At 34.7% G+C, this 19,144-nt stretch overlaps 2 protein-coding genes across 3 annotated transcripts; both read left to right on the top strand.

The window, feature by feature from the left end:
* The first annotated feature begins 2,875 nt into the window (after window positions 1-2,875).
* Window positions 2,876-7,807, top strand: LOC113723953 (uncharacterized). Of its 2 annotated transcripts, XM_072074486.1 has the most exons (4): window positions 2,876-3,894; window positions 5,015-7,018; window positions 7,144-7,504; window positions 7,579-7,807. In XM_072074486.1, the coding sequence occupies exons 1-3, from the start codon at window positions 2,907-2,909 to the stop codon at window positions 7,500-7,502; spliced, it is 3,351 nt and encodes a 1,116-aa protein (XP_071930587.1). In that variant the 5' UTR covers window positions 2,876-2,906; the 3' UTR covers window positions 7,503-7,504; window positions 7,579-7,807. The 2 variants fall into 2 exon arrangements, with proteins under 2 accessions (XP_071930587.1, XP_071930586.1); XM_072074485.1 differs by having other exon boundaries at window positions 7,144-7,807.
* Window positions 7,808-9,993: 2,186 nt separating this feature from the next.
* Window positions 9,994-13,485, top strand: LOC140035055 (uncharacterized). The gene is made up of 2 exons (XM_072074487.1): window positions 9,994-13,135; window positions 13,218-13,485. Exons 1-2 carry the CDS (start codon window positions 10,094-10,096, stop codon window positions 13,371-13,373), a joined length of 3,198 nt encoding a protein of 1,065 aa, XP_071930588.1. The 5' UTR covers window positions 9,994-10,093; the 3' UTR covers window positions 13,374-13,485.
* Window positions 13,486-19,144: the final 5,659 nt, after the last annotated feature.

Below are 19,144 nucleotides of genomic sequence, written 5' to 3'. Positions count from 1 at the left end.
AATTGTAATAAATAGTATTCGAACTTTAGACAATTTGAAAAGCTCCTTATCTAAAATTCTCACTGCAATACATATAGACAGATATATATGTCTTTTTTTTAGTGGTTGAATGTCATATTCGTAAACTATCTGCAGAAAAAAATAAATTTGTAGACTAAACTAATTTTGTTATACCAATTTTGTTATTCTTATTATTGTATTAATTGTTATGCTATTTTTCTCATTTTGTTAGGTTTACATTAATGCAAGTTTAATTCCTATTATGTCTCGTGTCCCGGCTCAGAAAATACATATTATCCTATTCAGGTGGATACGTCCAACTGATAATCAAATTGATGCTAAAAATTTAGAATGAATAAGTTACTTTTGCATAATGGTTGGAAAGATTTCTTGAGACTTTATGAATGAGGTGTCTTGCGTTTGCCAAAAGAATTTGTAGCATATTTTTGTATTGGAAATGGAGTTAAAACTTGCTATGGATTACTTTTCTGTATTTCAATTTCATCGTAAAGGGTAATTTGTTGTTCAACCTAATTCATTCTGATTTTATCTAACTAATAAATTAACGTATGAAAATAGATAATTTATGGAGGAAAACCATAAGTAGCTGATGCTATATTGAAAAATGGATTTATTTTTATTTTATCCAATAAATTCTTTTATGTGAAAATGGGTTATTTGTTCTTATAATGGAAAAAAGTCATAAAGAGCTAGTGTTTTATTAGAAAACGGGTTTATTTTTATTTTATTCGATAAATACACTTTTTAATGGAAAGGTAGGTACTGTATTCTTATTATGGAGGAAAGTCACAAAGAGATAGTGTTTTATTGAAAAATAGATTTATTTTTATTTTAATTAATCCACAAATTTTGTTATGGTACTTTGTTCTTATAATGGAGAAAAGTCATAAAGAGCTAGTGTTTTATTGAAAAATGGATTTAATTTTAGTTTAGCCGATAAATAAATTTTATTTATGCAAAAATGGATACTCTGTTATTATAATGGAGGAAAATCATAAAGAGTTAATGTTTTATTGGAAAATAAGTTTATTTTTATTTTATTTGATAAATAATTTTTTTTGTTTATAAATGGGTACTATGTTCTTATAATGGACGAAAACCATAAATAACTAGTGTTTTATTGAAAAATGGGTTAATTTTTATCTTATCTGATAAATAAATTTTTTTATGAAAAAATGGGTACTCTGTTCTTATAATGGAGGAAAGCTACAAAGAGCTAGTGTTTTGTTGCATAAAAGGTTTATTTTTTCATCCAATAAATAAAATTTTTAAGGAAAAATGGGTGTTAAAGAGGTGGTATTGGATGAAAAAATGATACTTTAGAATACCAATGGATAACAGTTAAAACACAATCACAGATTTGGTATTTTAACTAATGAAGAATCGATTTCGTTTGCATTACATATTTTTCGGGGTATTGTCAAAAACAACACTGTAGTCCTTCGAACGTGAAATATAAGTACTGTACATATATGCTATTCCTTTCTCTTTTAGACCAATCCTTTTGACTTATGTGCTTTTTGATAAAAAAAATTTCAATTTTTTTTTAAATTTGCAAAAAATAAATTAATTCTGTATAAATTGAAAAAATTACTATTTCAATTATTGGCACTTTGCTCATGCTTTGGAGGACTGGTAAGAAAGCCGTGAAGAGTTGGAATTTTTATTAATGAAAACTTTTTCCATAAATGGCCTGATTTTTATGACTTTCCTTTATTATATGTCAAAGTACCAGTTTTTAACCAGCATTTTACATCTATTTATTTGGTGCTTTAAACAATGCTATTCAGCTGTATCTTTTCCTTTCAAACCAACTATTTTGACTTGTGGATTTTGGTGCTCTGCGCAAAAAAATTTTCGCTTACTTTTTTTAAAAACTGCAACAGAAAAAATTTAATTATGTATAAATTTCAAAAATACTAATTTTTTCACATATGATCAAGTATTTATACAAGTATATTAACATTACTTACTAAGTAAGGTACTCAGTTTTAATCATTAATAAAACATTTTAGTGTTATTTTAAATAACAATAAAATATGGGCTTGGCATAAGTTTTTTAAGCATAATAGAGAATTTTTGCCATAAATAAGCATGTTTTTGTCATTAATGAAATTTACTATGTTATAAGTAAAAATGATTATTTATGTATAAAAACATACTATTATTTCGAATAAACTTATTCCCTCAAAAGTATATTGAGGATAAAAATTGCAATTTATCTCTTTAAAAAGTATGTTTCGTAATACTTTCAATTCACGTTTTGGGCTGCAAAAATTACTAGTTTATTACGTTAACTTACTATTTTAGATGACAAACTTACTTCCTTATTTTTACGCATAATCCTATTCAAGTGGATAAATTCAACAGGTAATCAAATGGTTGTTAAATTTATTATAACCTATTACAATAAGTTTTTTTTACCATAACGATAGTCATGGAACCATTTTCCGGATGCTTAAGCTAAACACTTGGTCACTAAATTTATATATGTATATAAATATAATGAAGGCTTGAATCCTTTCGTTTACTTCCACTTTTCCTTCTTCCAAATTATTATCCCCCATGCGTGTGCGATAATCATTTATTATTTCTTAAAATTTCGGTACCTTCTTTATGTACATTTTTTGTCCAAGGCATTTGCAACATTTTTCCGGTCGTAATGGGTACATTTACAAATACATAAATGCCTCTGATTTTAACATGCAAAAACACTTCCTGCCCCAACTCATACGAAAGTCAGTGTATTTTTTGATTGCATCCGCAAACGGTTCTCGTAGATTTCCTTTCCACGCGCCGTACAACAATTTAACGTCTCCGTCTTCCTACCATAGGCAGGTTCCCACCATAAAGGTATCCCTTAGGGGAAAACTGAAAGTATAATCATGAAGAAATTATCTCACTTGTATTTTCCCTTTGGACTCTTCTTGCTAGGTTCTCTCTTATCTTGCTTAGCCACGACCGCCCCCAACATATCCACTGATCAATCAGCCCTTCTTTCATTGAAAGCTAAAATCACTTGGGATCCTCACGAAATCTTAGCAAGCAACTGGTCGGCTACTTCCTCAGTTTGTGACTGGAGAGGAGTCACTTGCGGCTCCCGCCACCGCAGAGTCACTGCCTTGAATATCTCCAACTTGGGTCTTACTGGCACCATTTCTCCACAACTGGGCAATCTCTCCTTTCTCATGTCCCTCGACATGAGTGGGAACAACTTTTACGGAGAACTTCCCCATGAATTGATTCGTCTGTCCAGGTTACGAGTCCTTAGTTTAGGCATTAACATGCTTAGCGGAAATATTCCCTCTTGGGTTGGTTCCTTCCAACAACTCCGACAATTTTCTCTGAAGAACAATAGCTTTACCGGCTATATCCCACCCTCTATCTCCAACATGTCAAAGCTAGAGACATTGAGTCTGAAGTTTAATTCTCTACAAGGAGCAATACCAGTGGAGATTGGGAAATTAAACAAGTTGAAGCAAATAGTCCTGCACTATAATCAGCTTTCAGGTTCTTTGCCATTGCTGATGTTCAATATTTCCGCATTGGAAATGATTGCTTTTCAAGGTAATAGCCTGTCTGGTAGTCTTTCATCCAGCATATGTGCCCGTCTTCAAGGACTCTCATGGCTTGACCTTTCCCGTAACAAATTAAGTGGCATGATACCAGCATCCTTGTCCAAATGTTCAAAGCTTCGTGTACTGGGGTTGTCATACAACAACTTTAGTGGAGTGATGCCGGAAGAAGTTGGGAACTTGACGGCACTCCAGGAACTATATTTTGGTGACAACAATTTGATTGGAGTGATACCGGAAGGATTTGGGAACTTGACGGCGCTCAAGCGACTATATCTTCGCCGGAACAATTTGATTGGTACCATCCTAGCTCTTGAATTTGAGCAGATATCATATAAATGTGCATGTAACTATATGCTCCATGTTTTAATTGTCATTTAGGGAAATTTGACTAAGTGTAAAGAGGCATTTACATAATAAGTCGCGTGTATTAATAAGTATCAATTGACCTTGGTATGCATTACAAAGTTCGTAATCTAATGTAACTTTGTTTTACATCTTAGAATAAATATTTCAAAGCTAATTAATCTCATGTCACCAAAGCTAGAAACATCAATTCTCTACGAGGGACAATTCTAATAGAGATTCGGAATCTAAACAAATTGAAGATAGTGAACATCAACATTTAACAGTCAGATTTCCTGCCCTTTGCCATTGGGGGTATTCAATATTTCGTCATTGGAGACTATTACTTTTGCTGGTAATAGCCCAACTCTTTTTGCATTTTAGCTGAAATTAGAAAAAAAAAAGCTACATATTACTAGTTATATATTCTCAAACAATTAAATAATACATTGATTAGTAATTTGAAGGCTTGTATGAAGGAAATCCGGAGGTACCCAAAATTATAGAATAACATAAAGGTAATTATTTATCAAACCTGAAAAAATAGTTGGTAACACTTTCGGTAACTAAAGAAGAATACAAAGAATTTTCTTATTAAACATATGTGGTAGTAAAAAAGACCGTATAACATTTCCAGACGTAATAATCAAAATATGAATGACACAGTCACCTCAGCCAACTACCAAAGCTTAGGCTTCCCTCTTTTATTTTTTTTTTTAATTTTGTGTGAAGTTATATATATATATAAGCTTGAATCTTTTTATATGGTTTTTTCTAGATTTTATCATGTTTGTAATTTTTAAGCATATTAATCTGCAAAAATATATGCATTTATCTGAAAGAAAAAACAATTCCATGTTGATTACATATGCCAATTTGCCTTTCTATTGTCTTCAAACCCTATTGACTTAAATATCTCTTGGTTGTTGTGAAAGTATTTTATCCAAAAAACAAAATGCAATTCCTTGTAATGAGGATGAAGGTTTTAAGTAAATTCTTTAAAACATTCTAACATGAGTAAATTAATCCGTAGCATGCACTAACATTTGTAAACGTGGTAACCCACCCACTAGGTAGCATTCCGCACGAGCTTGGCCGCCTAAAGCATCTTGAAGAACTTGATTTGGGCTCCAATAGCCTAACTGGATCCATACCAGCCCAAATATTCAACATCTCGACACTGCAAGTACTGGACCTATCAAACAATACGCTTTCTGGAAGGCTTCCGTCATCCATGGGTTATGGATTGATCAACTTTGAAGAGCTTTATCTCTCTTCGAATGAGTTGGATGGAGTGATACCAGCGTCAATCTCAAATGCGTCTAAGCTGACTATTTTAGAGTTGATGGAAAATAGATTCAGCGGTCCAGTTCCAAACTCTCTTGGAAACCTAAGACTTCTAACAGATTTGGGTCTCGATGATAATCATTTGACAACTGAACCGTCATCGAGAGAATTGAGCTTTATCAGTTACTTAATAAATTGCAAGTATCTGAAAAAATTAGCTTTTGCTGAAAATCCGCTGCACGGTTTTCTTCCAATATCAGTTGGGAATCTCTCGACTTCTATGGAGGGATTCTATGCATATGGTTGCAGAATCAAGGGAAGCATTCCCGATGCAATTGGGAATTTGAGCAGCCTAATGATTTTGAGTCTATATGGAAATCACCTGAGTGGGCCCGTTCCGAGCACAATGGAATACTTGCAAAATCTTCAAGGTTTGGATTTGAGTGCTAATCAATTAAGTGGTTCAATTCCAGATTGCATTTGCAAGTTAAAGAGATTGTACCAAATCTATCTGGGGCAAAACCAGTTTCGTGGGTCAATGCCATCGTGCTTAAATAATATTAGTTCCCTGAGAGAAATTGACTTTGCTGGGAACTTATTAAACTCAAGCATACCTGGTAGCTTGTGGAACCTCACTGATCTCTTGACGTTGTACCTGTCGTATAATTCCTTGAGTGGCTCACTACCTTACGAAACTGGAAATCTGAAGGTAGTAACACTATTAGATTTGTCAGGAAATCAGCTTAATGGGAATATTCCAAGTTCCTTAGGAGGCTTGCAAAGATTAGCAACGCTTTCATTAGCACAAAATAAACTTCAGGGACCTGTTCCAGACTCTCTCAGTCAGATGTTAAGCTTGGAATTTTTGGATCTATCCAATAATAATCTATCAGGTCTAATACCAAAGTCCTTGGAGACACTTTTATATCTCAAACACATTAATCTTTCTTTCAACCGCTTAAGAGGAGAAATTCCCTCTAGTGGTCCTTTTGAGAACTTCACATATGAATCATTCATGTCTAATGATGACTTGTGTGGCGCTCAGAGGTTTCATGTTCCTCCATGTCCTTCTCCTCGGATTCACAAATCGAGTCAAAAGAAAGTATTTCATATGCTAGGCATTCTATCAGGTATTGCAGCAACAACAATTGCTCTTACAACTGCTGCAATTTTACTTTTAAGATGCCGAAGAAAGGATGGGATTTCAAGAAACACTGATTTGTTGCCCATGGGATTGCCAAAAATGATTTCATACTATGAACTTGTGCAAGCAACCAATGGTTATGATGAAAGCAATTTGCTTGGCAAAGGGAGTTTTGGATCTGTATATAAGGGTATTTTGATGGATGGGACAGTTGTAGCTGTGAAAGTTTTCACTTTACTAGCAGAAGTTACTTCCGGGAGTTTTGATACAGAGTGTGAAGTTCTACGCAACCTTCGCCATAGAAACCTAACCAAAGTGATTGGTAGCTGCTCTAACTTGGACTTTAAAGCCTTGGTGCTTGATTATAAGTCCAATGGGAGCCTTGAGAAATGGTTGTACTCCCACAACCATCGCCTGGATCTGCTGCAAAGGATAAGCATAATGATGGATGTTGCTTCCGCATTGGAATATCTCCATTTTAGTTATACAACACCAGTGGTTCACTGCGATCTGAAACCTGACAACATATTGCTCGATGAAAGTATGGTTGCTCATGTGAGTGATTTTGGTATGGCAAAGTTTTTGGATGAAGAAAATAGTGTTCTGCATACCAAGACACTTGCAACGCTTGGATACTTGGCACCAGGTTTGGCTTGTTTGACTTCTTTTTAGTTGCTTTTTTATCCGTTTTTTACGTGAATTATATGTCAATCTTCCAAGTTTTCTATTTTTTTTCACTTTAAGCGTGATGTATTGCCTTTCATATCACAGAGTATGGACTTGAAGGGCAGGTGTCAACGAGAGTTGATGTGTATAGTTTTGGCATAGTTTTGATGGAAACCTTTTCAAGAATGAAGCCTAGTGACGAAATGTTCAAAGATGGTTTGAGCCTGAAGAGTTGGATTGAAGAATCTCTGCCTAATGCAACAACTCAGGTTATAGATGCAAACTTACTTGGGCGGCAAGATGAGCATTTCAATGAGAAATTGGAGTGTATTTCAGTGATCTTCAAATTGGCTTTGAGTTGCTGTGCTGAATGCCCGCGAGATCGGACTAATATGAAGGATGTTGTGGCGGTACTTCAAAAGATAAAACGTCAACTTGAGTCTTTTCCGAATCTCTCGGCATGAGAGTACGTTCTTTTACTTAATATAACTAATCAAGTTTGTTCCACTCAAATAATCTTTCCAATGTCCTCTGTTGCAGGATGATGCCAAGATTTGAAACATGAAGCAAAATAAGTTATATTATCCACATTAAGTATGCCAAAGTTTTTTTTTTTTTTTCTAGTCTCTAAAAATCTATTTGTATGTGCCCAATTTTAAGTTCATTTTCTTAGCTGTCATTTGAAAGGCATCCAGAGGAAAAACTGCATTTGCATAGTTCTGTTTCATGACAATCTTTAGTTCTTTTCTCAATTCAGTCCTTCAAACTAGTTAGCGTTTCTCAATTTAGTTTTTTTCATGACAATCTTCATAACTAGTTAGCGTCCCGTTTGTTAATTCATTCCACTTTGGGTTGCAACCATTATCACATAATCGTTATTTATTTAAATGCGTAATCTGTTAGGGGTTCATTAATCACACCAACCAAAGCAAGAAATCATTTAACCTTTTCTAATAGGACTCTGGAAAGCTCGAATCCTTTCAATTATAGAAGCTCACAGTTTGGCCTAGTATATTCTTTGTCACTGTCAAGGCCGAAGTTAAATCCCTGATACACTTTTATACTCTAAGCTATGGTCGGGTAAGGCCAATTTGAACATTTTTGCCTTTTTGAACCTGTATTTGAAAACAAGCAGTACTTAAAAAAAAAAAAATCGTTTTGCATTAACTAAATGTATAGTGGAACTAAGTATATAATATGATTTACAGAGTATCTCTTTGGTATGGCCTCGCATGGGATCCCTCCAGACCACTTCAGTTGTGAGTTAGAAAATGCGAAACAATGAATTAAGTTGTTTTAAATATTATGCATCAAATGAATAATCCTACTACAATATGATTAAACCTATGTCGCAACCCACAAAAAAAAAAAAATTTGTAGCTATGAAGGTTGGGCCTTAACTAGTTGAGTCAACCAACTTGTGCAATCGGCATCAATGTGTAGGGCTACGCTCAATATACTTCAACATCAAAAAAGTTTTTGAATTTACTCAAGATGGGCTGGACCAAGTGGAAAATGTCTTTTAAGTAGAATACAGATCATGACCCTCTTTTTTTTTTTTTTTTTTTTTTTAAACAAACGATAACATTTTATAGATATTAACACTTGAAAATACAAGAGTTAATTACAAAAAGGGGTAACTACCCCCATATCTTTCCTAGCTAGATCAGTTAGCCATGCTGGGAAAGAAGTGTCCCAATTAATGTTTCTAATCACCTTGGTTGCAAACTGAGCCATTGCATGACTATGCCTATTCGCAGTTCTGGGAACAAAAGAGAATAGGCAACTGTCAATGCTATTCTTAAGGGTCTCAATGTCCTCTAGGATTGTTTGTAACTTACGGTCCTCAACATTACCCGCATTAATAGAGCTCACTACATTTTTGCAGTCTGACTGGACTTCTATATTTGCCCATCCTGCAACTTGAGCCATTTCCAGTGCACTTCGGATTGCTAATGATTCCTCTGTGGCAGCTTCCCCTCTTCTCCTTCCACCATCCCTTGAGCTTTCACTAGTTCTCCATGCCAATTCCTTGCAACTATCCCCAGACCGGTCCTGACCATTTTGGCTGAAGCTGCTGCATCCGTATTAAGCTAGAAACATTAAGACTTTTGCTGGTAATAGCCCAACTCTTTTTTGCATTTTAGCTGAAATTAGAAAAAAAAAAGGGAAAAATACACGGAACTCCCCTATGGTTTTGCGAAAAGACACGGAACCCCCCTATCGTTTAGAAACATACACATAAACGCCCTAAACTTCATAACTGAAGTGGAAATAGACTTTTTAACCGGTTGAGTTACCGGCTGCAGGTCGAATACCCAAAATACCCTCATTTATAATAGAGAGAGAGAGAGAATGAACAATTGACTCTTTTCTCGTTCATCCTGTGTAAGAAAAAAAACCCTAAGACAAGGGATTTGTATACTAAATTGTTGCTGAAATATCGTGAATCTGAGCTGAAAAAGCCGTGGGTGCATTCTATTGCGAAGAATGGAGTGACAGATTGGTGGTTGTATCTGATCGTGAAGCTGCATTCGGTTGCGAAGAAGGGAAAGACAGATTGGTGGGGAAATCTGATCGTGAAGCTTGTTCGACATTTCTAGGTAAGAATCAGAACTTATTGTTCAATATTCAGTCCATTTAATGTTTAGGATTTGTAATCCTTTTCCAATTTGTTTATTCCTTTTCTACATTACCCCATATCTGTCATTTTTATAGTTGGTGGCCCATATTTAGGTGATTTATCAGAGAAAATGGGGTTTAAAAATGTAAAGATCTTAACTTTTTTAGCTTTTTTTGAAGAATGTCGGTCTTTTTTGGAGAATGTGGGTCTTTTTTGGAGAATGTGGGTCTTTTTTGGAGTATGTGGTTGATGTCAGGAGGAAATAATATGTGTCGGGTTTGGATTTGACTACAAATCAGATTTCACTTAATAATTTGATTGTTGTTATAACTAATTGTTCTTATAATCTGAAAGTGTGATGTAGCTTAATATAGTTTATTAATCTATATTTGAATTCTAAAAGTGTTGATTAAATAATGTAGGTTGGGGACCATGTCAGATCCTTTTAGGACAGTGGATATCCACATGCACTATGGTGGGCAGTTTATACATCATCCCAATATTAGGTATACAAGTGATTCAGTGAGAGTGTTTCACAATTGCGACCCTGATGAGTTATCAACATTTTTATTATTCAACCTATACTCCAAAATTGAAAAAGAAGCGGCATGTGCAAAATTTTGGTATTCCATTCCAGACCATGATGTGGATGTAGGTGTTATCCCAATAAATGATGATGTGGACATAGAATTGTTGAATACCTGTTATGAAGGGCTTCCTTTTATGCATATATATGTAGAGGCAGGTCAGACGCCTCTCAAAATTATTTCACCAGATGGTAAGCTCTTATTCGAAAGAGTGACGAATGATGGTCCACTTGCTTTACCGTACAATGAAGGTTCTTCAGAGCTAAATTCAGATCTGACTAGAAAAGGTGCTGGAGCTTCACAAAATCCTGTTGATCTGACTGGTTTTGAACCATATATTGGTGATACAAGAGGGCAAGAAAATGATTTAGATGGCCCAACTGCTGTAGAAACTAATGATGGCACACAAAATCCCTTCGAACCAACTAAGAAAAACAGAAGAAAGGGTGGTAAAACTCCATCAAGGAAGAGACAAACTGTGGTGCAACCTGTGAAGAGAGCAGCTAGAAAAACTGTCAGAAAATTATTTCAGCAAACAACCAGAACCTCTGTTGAGACCAATCAAGTCAACAATGAACAACATTGTGACTTTGACAGAACCTCACTTGAGAAGAATCAAGTCAACAATGAACAGCAGCACCACAGTGATGGAAACGAAGAACCTGATCCGGATTGGTTGAGAGAGGGTCTAGAATTTGCAGAAGATGAGGATATCTTTGCAACTGCTGGTTCAACTGTACTTCAAACAAATCAGCAAATTGGTGACTTGAATGAGCAGCAGCAACAACATCAGCAACCACAAGGTGAGGAGTCTACAGCACAACATCAGCAAACTGAAGACTTGAATGAGCAGCAGCAACAACATCAGCAACGACAAGGTGAGGAGTCTACAGCACAGCATCAACAAACTGAAGACTTGAATAAGCAGCAGCAACAATATGAGGAAGCACAGGGTGAGGAGTCCACAGCACAACATCAACATGGAGGAGACCAACCTATTGGCCCTGACAGTGAGGAATGGAATGAACCTGTGACTGCAGATGAAGACTTCCTATATTCTGGTGATGAAAATGGGCCTGACTACTCATATTTCAATGCTTCAGTGGAGTTTAACAAGCCAAATTTTGAATTAAAGGTTGGAAAGAAATTCACTCATTTTACAAAATTTAGAGAAGCACTTGTGGAATGGAACATTAGAGAGGGATACGAAGTTTTATATATCAACAATGACAGTTGGAGGATAACTGCCAAATGTGCAAAAGGATGTTCTTGGAGGATTCATGCAAGCAGAATTAATAGAACTGACACTTTTCAGATCAAAACACTAAAGGGAGAGCACCATTGCGGCAGAGAGTACACTAACAAGCATGCAACCTCAACTTATCTGAGCAGAAAGTTTCAAGAGAAGGTTCGAGATGACCCTAATTGCAGCTTGGATGGCATTATTAATGATGCCAGAAGAAGATTCATGGTTAATATAAGTGGCAAAAAAGCATACAGGACTAAGAGGAAGGCCAGGGAGGCAATCAAAGGTTGTGATATGGAGCAATATGAACAGCTGTGGGATTATGCTGCCACGGTTAGACAGTCAAATCCAGACAGTCATATAGCTATACAAATAGACAGGAGGTCTATTGAGGAAAGGGCAACATTTCAAAGGTTATTCTATGGTTTAGGTGCTCTTAAAAAGGGCTTTCTTGCAGGTTGTAGACCAATCATTGGCCTAGATGGTTGCTTTTTGAAGGGGCCCTTTGGAGGTCAGCTGTTAGCAGCACTTGGAAGGGATGGGAATGACAATATGTTTCCCATAGCCATTGCCATTGTTGAAGCAGAAAACTATAATAGCTGGACTTGGTTTTTGAAGGAACTGATTACTCATATTGGAAGGGGCAATGTAGTGCCTTATACCTTCATTTCTGACAGGCAAAAAGGACTGGTACATGCTATAGAGGAGCTATTTCCTGGTGCAGAACACAGATTTTGCCTTAGGCATCTGTTTGAGAATTTTAAGGCAAAGTTCAAAGACAGTGAATTGAGAGAATTGTTTTGGGCTACTGCATCAGCAACTAATGGTGATGATTTCAAGAGAGCATTGAATGCTTTGGAGATAGCTCAGCCACAAAATGGAGAGAACCTTACTGCTGCTGGTTGGTTAAAAAGGCTGCCATATCACTTGTGGTCTAGAGCACATTATGGAATGGCTGCTAAGACTGATATTTCAGTCAACAATTTGAATGAGAGTTTCAACAACTACATTTTAAAAGCAAGAGACGAGCCAATTGTGACTCTTCTTGAATTTTTCAGAAGAAAGCTAATGCAACGATTGACATTGAAGAGGCAAGGCATGGAGTCATATGGAGGCAGATTGTGTCCAAACATTATTGAGAAGCTAGCCAAAAGTATAGAGAAGAGCAGACATTGTATTACTATATTTGATGGTATTGAATCATTTGAGGTTGATGGTTTCAACAGAACCTCCGTCGTGAACTTGCAACATAGAAGCTGTTCATGTGGTGCATTCCAGTTGACTGGAATTCCATGTGTGCATGCTATTTCTGCCATTCAAAGCATGCGGATGAAGGTTGAAAACTATGTCGATGAGTGCTATAGTAAAGAGGCATACTTGAGGGCATATGCTTATAGCATTGGAGCTGTTCCATCCAAAGAACACTGGATTGATAGTGGAATGCAGCTGTTAAATCCACCATTTGTGAAGAAACAACCTGGGAGACCTAAAAAACTTAGAAGAAGAGGTCCGGATGAACCGAGAGATCCACAAAGAGCTTCCAAAAAGGGGTTGCCAGTATACTGTAAGAGATGTTTAAAAACTGGCCATAATAGGAGAACTTGTAAGGAACCTCCTCATCCCAAATCCAAGTTGTATAAGGTACATTTAAGTACTTGAATTTTTCTTGGACTATGTACTCTTGATAATTATTCCAGCAATAAATTTTTGACTCTGGTTGCAGGCTCCAGCAAGCAATACCCAGCGAGGGGCAATAACAGCTTCCACTTCAGCCCCAACCAGAGAAGCACCAGTGCATCAAGTATCTCAGCAAAGCAGCACTGCTGCAGTTACTGATAACAACTCCAGTTCTCGATCCAAAAGATTTAAGAAAAATTAGGATCAGGATGCTCTTTTTTGTAATGACATTATTGGCATATTTTGTAATGACATTGTATAATGGATTAACATATTTTGTAAGTGATGCTCTTTTTTGTAATGACATTATTGGCATTATTGCTCTTTTTTGTATTGCTATATATTGGATTGTGGTTATCATATTATGACTATCTAAATTACAGTTGGTTTTGTATTGCTATATATTGGATTGTGGTTATCATATTATCATATTAGATTGTGGTCATGACAGTTGGTTCATGACTAAACAGGTTGTATGATTATTATCTTTCTTTCAGACAGGAATACAAATCATGACAAAATTTGGAATTTTTTCATAAACTAAAATCATTACATTATTTAGTACATCATTATACTGCCACTAACCAAACTACTATTTTCTATAAGCAGCAATAACTAGAGATAAACAACAAATAATAAGAGACAAAATCATTATCACTTTCAACATCCCCACAGTGCCTTCAACCGTGCTCAACTTTGCATGTAGCCCCGACAAAATGTCACCATTGTTCACAGCTAGCATACCTTCATTACTGTTCACTCTTGGAGAGAACCCAGAACTTTCGTCTAATCTTGTTTCTGGACTTTTACTAGTACATTCATTGCCCATTCCATCCCTTCTTAGAGGATTGCACTATGCCCAAAAGGAGCAGGATTGATCTTCACAAATGTAATACAGCCTACCTTTTGAGGGTTTGTTGGACTCCACGATCTTGATTTTTGCTCTTTTCTTGCAGAAGCATCGAGACCATTCATACCTTAGATCTGTCAAACCTCCTCCAAAATTTGCAGAAGTGGACATGACGACTTCGATATACTCAGAAGTAGATTTTCTCCCTTTTTCCTTTCACTCTTTGATAGCTTCAAATATATTCTCCCCTAATATGTAGTGCCTTCTATATAGCAACTGAAGGGTAGATTGGGAATGAAACTCACGATCTTTTCAAAAGAACCTCGCAGACCCATCATCAGTAGTTCGCTCAGCCGGTTATAGGTCTATTTCCACTTCAGTTATGAAGTTTAGGGCGTTTATGTGTATGTTTCTAAACGATAGGGGGGTTCCGTGTCTTTTCGCGAAACCATAGGGGGGTTCCGTGTATTTTTCCCAAAAAAAAAAGAGCTACATATTACTAGTTATATATTCTCAAACAATTAAATAATATATTGATTAGTAATTTGAAGGCTTGTATGAAGGAAATCCGGAGGTACACAAATTATAGAATAACATAAAGGTAATTACTTATCAAACCTGAAAAAATAGTTGGTAACACTTTCGGTAACTAAAGAAGAATACAAAGAATTTTCTTATTAAAAAGACCGTATAACATTTCCAGACGTAATAATCAATATATGAATCACACAATCACCTCAGTAAACTACCAAAGCTTAGGCTTCCCTTTTTTTATTTTAATTTTGTGTGAAGTTATATATATATATATATATATATATATATATGGTTTTTCTAGATTTTATCATGTTTGTAACCGAAAGAAAAAACAATTCCATGTTGATTATATATGCAAATTTGCCTTTCTATTATCTTATATATATATATATATATGGTTTTTCTAGATTTTATCATGTTTGTAACCGAAAGAAAAAACAATTCCATGTTGATTATATATGCAAATTTGCCTTTCTATTATCTTCAAACCCTATTAACTTAAATGTCTCTTGGTTGTTGTGAATGTATCTTATCTGAAAAAAAAAACGCAATTCCTTGTAATGAGGAAGAAGCTTTTAAGTAAATTAATCCGTAGCATGCACTAACATTTGTAAACGTGGTAACTCTCTAGGTAGTATTTCGCACGAGTTTGGCCGCCTAAAGCATCTTGAAGTACTGGATCCATACCTGCCCAAATATTCAATATCTCGACACTGTGAGTACTTGAACTAGCGAACAATACGCTTTCTGGAAGACTTCCGTCATCCACGGGTTATGGATTGATCAACCTTGAATGGCTTCATCTCTTTTTGAATGAGTTTGATGGAGTGATTCCAGCCTCAATCTCAAATGCGTCTAAGCTTACTTCTTTACACTTGGGTGGAAATAGATTCAGCGGCCCACTTCCAAACTCTCTTGGAAACCTAAGACTTCTAAGAATGTTGGATCTCGATGAAAACCATTTGACAACTGAACCGTCATCGAGAGAATTGAGCTTTATTAGTTACTTATCAAATTGCAAGTATCTGAAACTATTAAGTTTTGGTGAAAATCCGCTGCACGGTTTTCTTCCGATGTCAGTTGGGAATCTCTCAACTTCTATTGAGAGATTCTATGCATATGGTTGCGGAATCAAGGGAAGCATTCCCGATGGAATTGGGAATTTGAGCAGACTGATGATTTTGATTCTAGAAAGAAATCACCTGAGTGGGCCCGTTCCGAGCACAATGAAATACTTGCAAAATCTTCAAGTTTTGAGTTTGAGTGCTAATCAATTAAGTGGTTCACTTCCAGATTGGATTTGCAAGTTAAAGAGATTGTACCGAATCGATCTGGGGCAAAGCCAGTTTCGTGGGTCAAATTGAGTGTTTTCCGAATATCTCGGCATGAAAGTACGTTCTTTTACTTAATCCAACTGATCAAGTTTGTTCCACTCAAAATGATGCCAAGATTTGAAACATGAAGCAAAATAAGTTATATTATCCACCTTAAGTACGCCGATATATCAATAATATATTATTAAGATGCCAAAGTTTTCTTTCTCGCGTCTAAACATCTTGTTCTGTCAATCTATTTGTTTGTACCGAGTTTCAAGTTCATTTTCTTAGTTGTCATTTGAAAGGCATCCAGAGGAAAAACTGCATTTGCATAGTTCTGTTTCATGACAATCTTTAGTTCTTTCCGTCAAATAGTATCCTTCCCAAATTTCGCCTGTTGAATATATAGTTAGCGTCCCTTTTCCAAATTAACTTAAACTACAAATTTGAACCAAAATTTAACTAATCATCAGTTTCTAAAAATAGGTTCTTTTTTCCAAGTCAAGAGCTGCATCATTCCAACAAAATTCAAGAAATCTAAACAAGAAGAATGCTACCCTTGACTTAACTTGCTATAAAGTTAAATCCAAAAAGAAAAATAAGGAGAAAAAAAAAACTCCACGACTCTGTAACTAATTATCAGCGGAAAGAAACAAGACTGAACATTTTGGAATTAAAAAAAAAAAAAGAGAGAGAGAAAAAAAGTGAGAATGTGAATTGGAATGGTTACCTCATCGTTAACTATGATTTTAGATCGGAAAAGGGAAAGGAGGAAAAAAGAAGAATAAATTGGGAAATATAATTGGTTTTTTTGTTGCTATTGTTGAAAGCTCATAATTGTCGGTTGGAAGAAAGGAAAGAGAGGGAAAGGTCAGTGGACCCCATCAACCAAGCAGCATCCCATGTGATTCCAGCTCTCTTCTTTTTGGTGTTTCTCCTCCTACAGCTTCTCTTCGGGAGTGAAAATGGGAAATTGTGAAAGCGCCCCAATATTATTAGGAAATTGAAGCATTGCCGGGATAAATCCTCTAGTATTCTTCAAGTAAATTCCTAGTTGGTTGTAATTCTGATATACTAGACGATTTGAAACTCGGCAGAATTTTTTGTGTGAGAGTGTTTACTCGTGTAATGTGTTGGGAAACACTTTTAAATATTTGAAATTTTAGTAACATAACAAAAATTAATAGTAATTTTTTTATGTAAGCCATTATTGCAACGTACCTAATATTCAATAATGAAAATGGAGAATTAATGAGTCACTTAGAATTAAGTAAATATCATATTAAGACAAAAAAAAGTAGAAAAAAAACACATTTCTTGAAATATAGTTAAATTTTGAAAACAAAATCTTACTAATTGTACATAACTCGGCAAACTTTAATTCAAAATAAAGTATAATTATTTTTCATTAAATAGTTGAGTTCAAGTTAAGTATATTACCAGTAAAGCCCAACTGGGCTCAATTGAAGCATTATACTTTATTCAATACAATTTTTTTTTCTTAAGAAGAAACCTTTTTTTTTTTCACTTTTAGCGTGTTTAATTAAAATGTATAGCTACTTATAAAGAGCTAAAATGAGATTAATCTTATAAAACGAGTCAAGCATGGTGTTATACCATGATTACATGCTATGAGAGAACAAAACAGAAGAAAAGTTGCACAAATAGGCCCTCACATTTACGACCAATCATTCTTTAGTTACTCGCATAAACAATGATGCATTTGGGTCCCTAAAATAATTTATAACTCAAATTTTGGTCTCCAATCCCATTTCTGCATACTTTTTTGCTTGAGCAGTTGACAGCCTAAGAATATGAAAATAACTTAGGTAGAGAACTGCATTTTACTTTGGGTTTTGTTTCAACGGAATGGAAAAACATACATGAACTTGTCTAGATTGTGAGTTTTTGATGAAAAATGTTTGAAATATTCTCAAAACATATTTCTCAATTACTTTTTTATTTTACACACATTACACTGCTATAGTTTTTTTCCCTATAAAATTCCTAAAAAATGCAATCAACACAAGACCAACTTTTTTTCCATTAAATATTATAATGGGCGAAAGTAGCACAAGAAAGGCAAATACTTTATTTTTTGGGAAGGAAGTTCAAAATTCCCATAGACCCTCCCCCTCCACAAAAAAAAAAAAAAAATTCTGGGAAAGGGCTTCTTACTCCCTAGCAAATCCTTTTATGTTTATAGATAAATGCTATTTTATATAGTATTCGATTTATCACAACATGAAAACATTAATGGTTTTTTTGGATACTGAATTATTTTTTAAAATTTATTTACTTACATCATCAACACATTTTTTAATCACATTTTTATTTCACATACATCAAATCAAAAGAGTGCTACTGTATTTTTTTTTTCAAAAAACTGTCCCAAATAATCTAATATCCAAAAACACTCAATAGTTTTGATAAAAAGAAAAATCTTGATGAAAATAACAAAAAATTAATTGAATTAAAGTTTTCTCTTTGGCCTAATTATCAATTAGAAGATTAGACTTGTATGAATCACTATTGGTTTGATACCAATAATAACCTTTCTCGAAAATAATTCATTTTCAAAAGTTTTTATACCCAATAGATCTTGGCTTTTTTAAGTACATCATTCGTTGCAATCTAATTTATAAGTTAAGGCATATTTTTAACTCATTCCAACAGTTTTAATACAAAATATGTTACTTTCACTAAAAGAAAAAAAGAGCGATTCTTTTGCTTATTGCTGCAGGGTAAAGAGCATAAGAATATTAATTGTGAACTTATCAATCTTACAAATTTTAAAGTTGTTTCTTTCTTTTCTTATTCTAAAGAATTTGAGAAAAAAATCGAAATTAATTGTCAATTGAATTAGTTGTCTTTTGGAATATTAATATTTGTCATATACAAAAAAAAAAAATCCACAGTTTTCGATCTTGTAGAACAAGATAAAGATAAGTTCGAAGAACTTTTAGTTGCAAATCAATGCAGATTATATAAGGTGATATTGTAGAATGCGATAAACATAAGTTTGAAGAACTTTTATTTGCCAATCAATGCAGATTTTATAAGGTGATTGCAACTCTCTCTCTCTCTCTCTCTGTTTTTTTTTAATAAGTGGAAGGACTTGAACCCAAAACCTCGCATTTACACTCCTTCCCTCCAAATATTATGATGCACAAAGCTTCCTTTTAAGCAAACATAGATATAAAGAGTTTTAAAAAATTATAACTTCAACTTGCATGAATTGCTTATGATGCTTAATAGCTAATGCAGTAACAG

This window comes from Coffea arabica, chromosome 2c (assembly GCF_036785885.1).
Source record: "Coffea arabica cultivar ET-39 chromosome 2c, Coffea Arabica ET-39 HiFi, whole genome shotgun sequence".
In the NCBI taxonomy this organism is placed as follows: domain Eukaryota; kingdom Viridiplantae; phylum Streptophyta; class Magnoliopsida; order Gentianales; family Rubiaceae; genus Coffea; species Coffea arabica.
The sequence above is the reverse complement of the archived record's forward strand: the minus strand, read 5'-3'. Positions and strand labels throughout refer to the sequence as shown.

What these genes read in the sequence shown, in the direction of transcription:
- LOC113723953 (XM_072074486.1), top strand. Translation starts at nt 2,907, where the DNA reads ATGAAGAAATTATCTCACTTGTATTTTCCCTTTGGACTCTTCTTGCTA. An exon ending in TCGCCGGAACAATTTGATTG is followed by an intron (nt 3,895 to 5,014) that starts GTACCATCCTAG and finishes CCCACCCACTAG; the next exon opens with GTAGCATTCCGCACGAGCTT. An exon ending in GCTTGGATACTTGGCACCAG is followed by an intron (nt 7,019 to 7,143) that starts GTTTGGCTTGTT and finishes TTCATATCACAG; the next exon opens with AGTATGGACTTGAAGGGCAG.
- LOC140035055 (XM_072074487.1), top strand. Translation starts at nt 10,094, where the DNA reads ATGTCAGATCCTTTTAGGACAGTGGATATCCACATGCACTATGGTGGG. An exon ending in CCAAATCCAAGTTGTATAAG is followed by an intron (nt 13,136 to 13,217) that starts GTACATTTAAGT and finishes CTCTGGTTGCAG; the next exon opens with GCTCCAGCAAGCAATACCCA.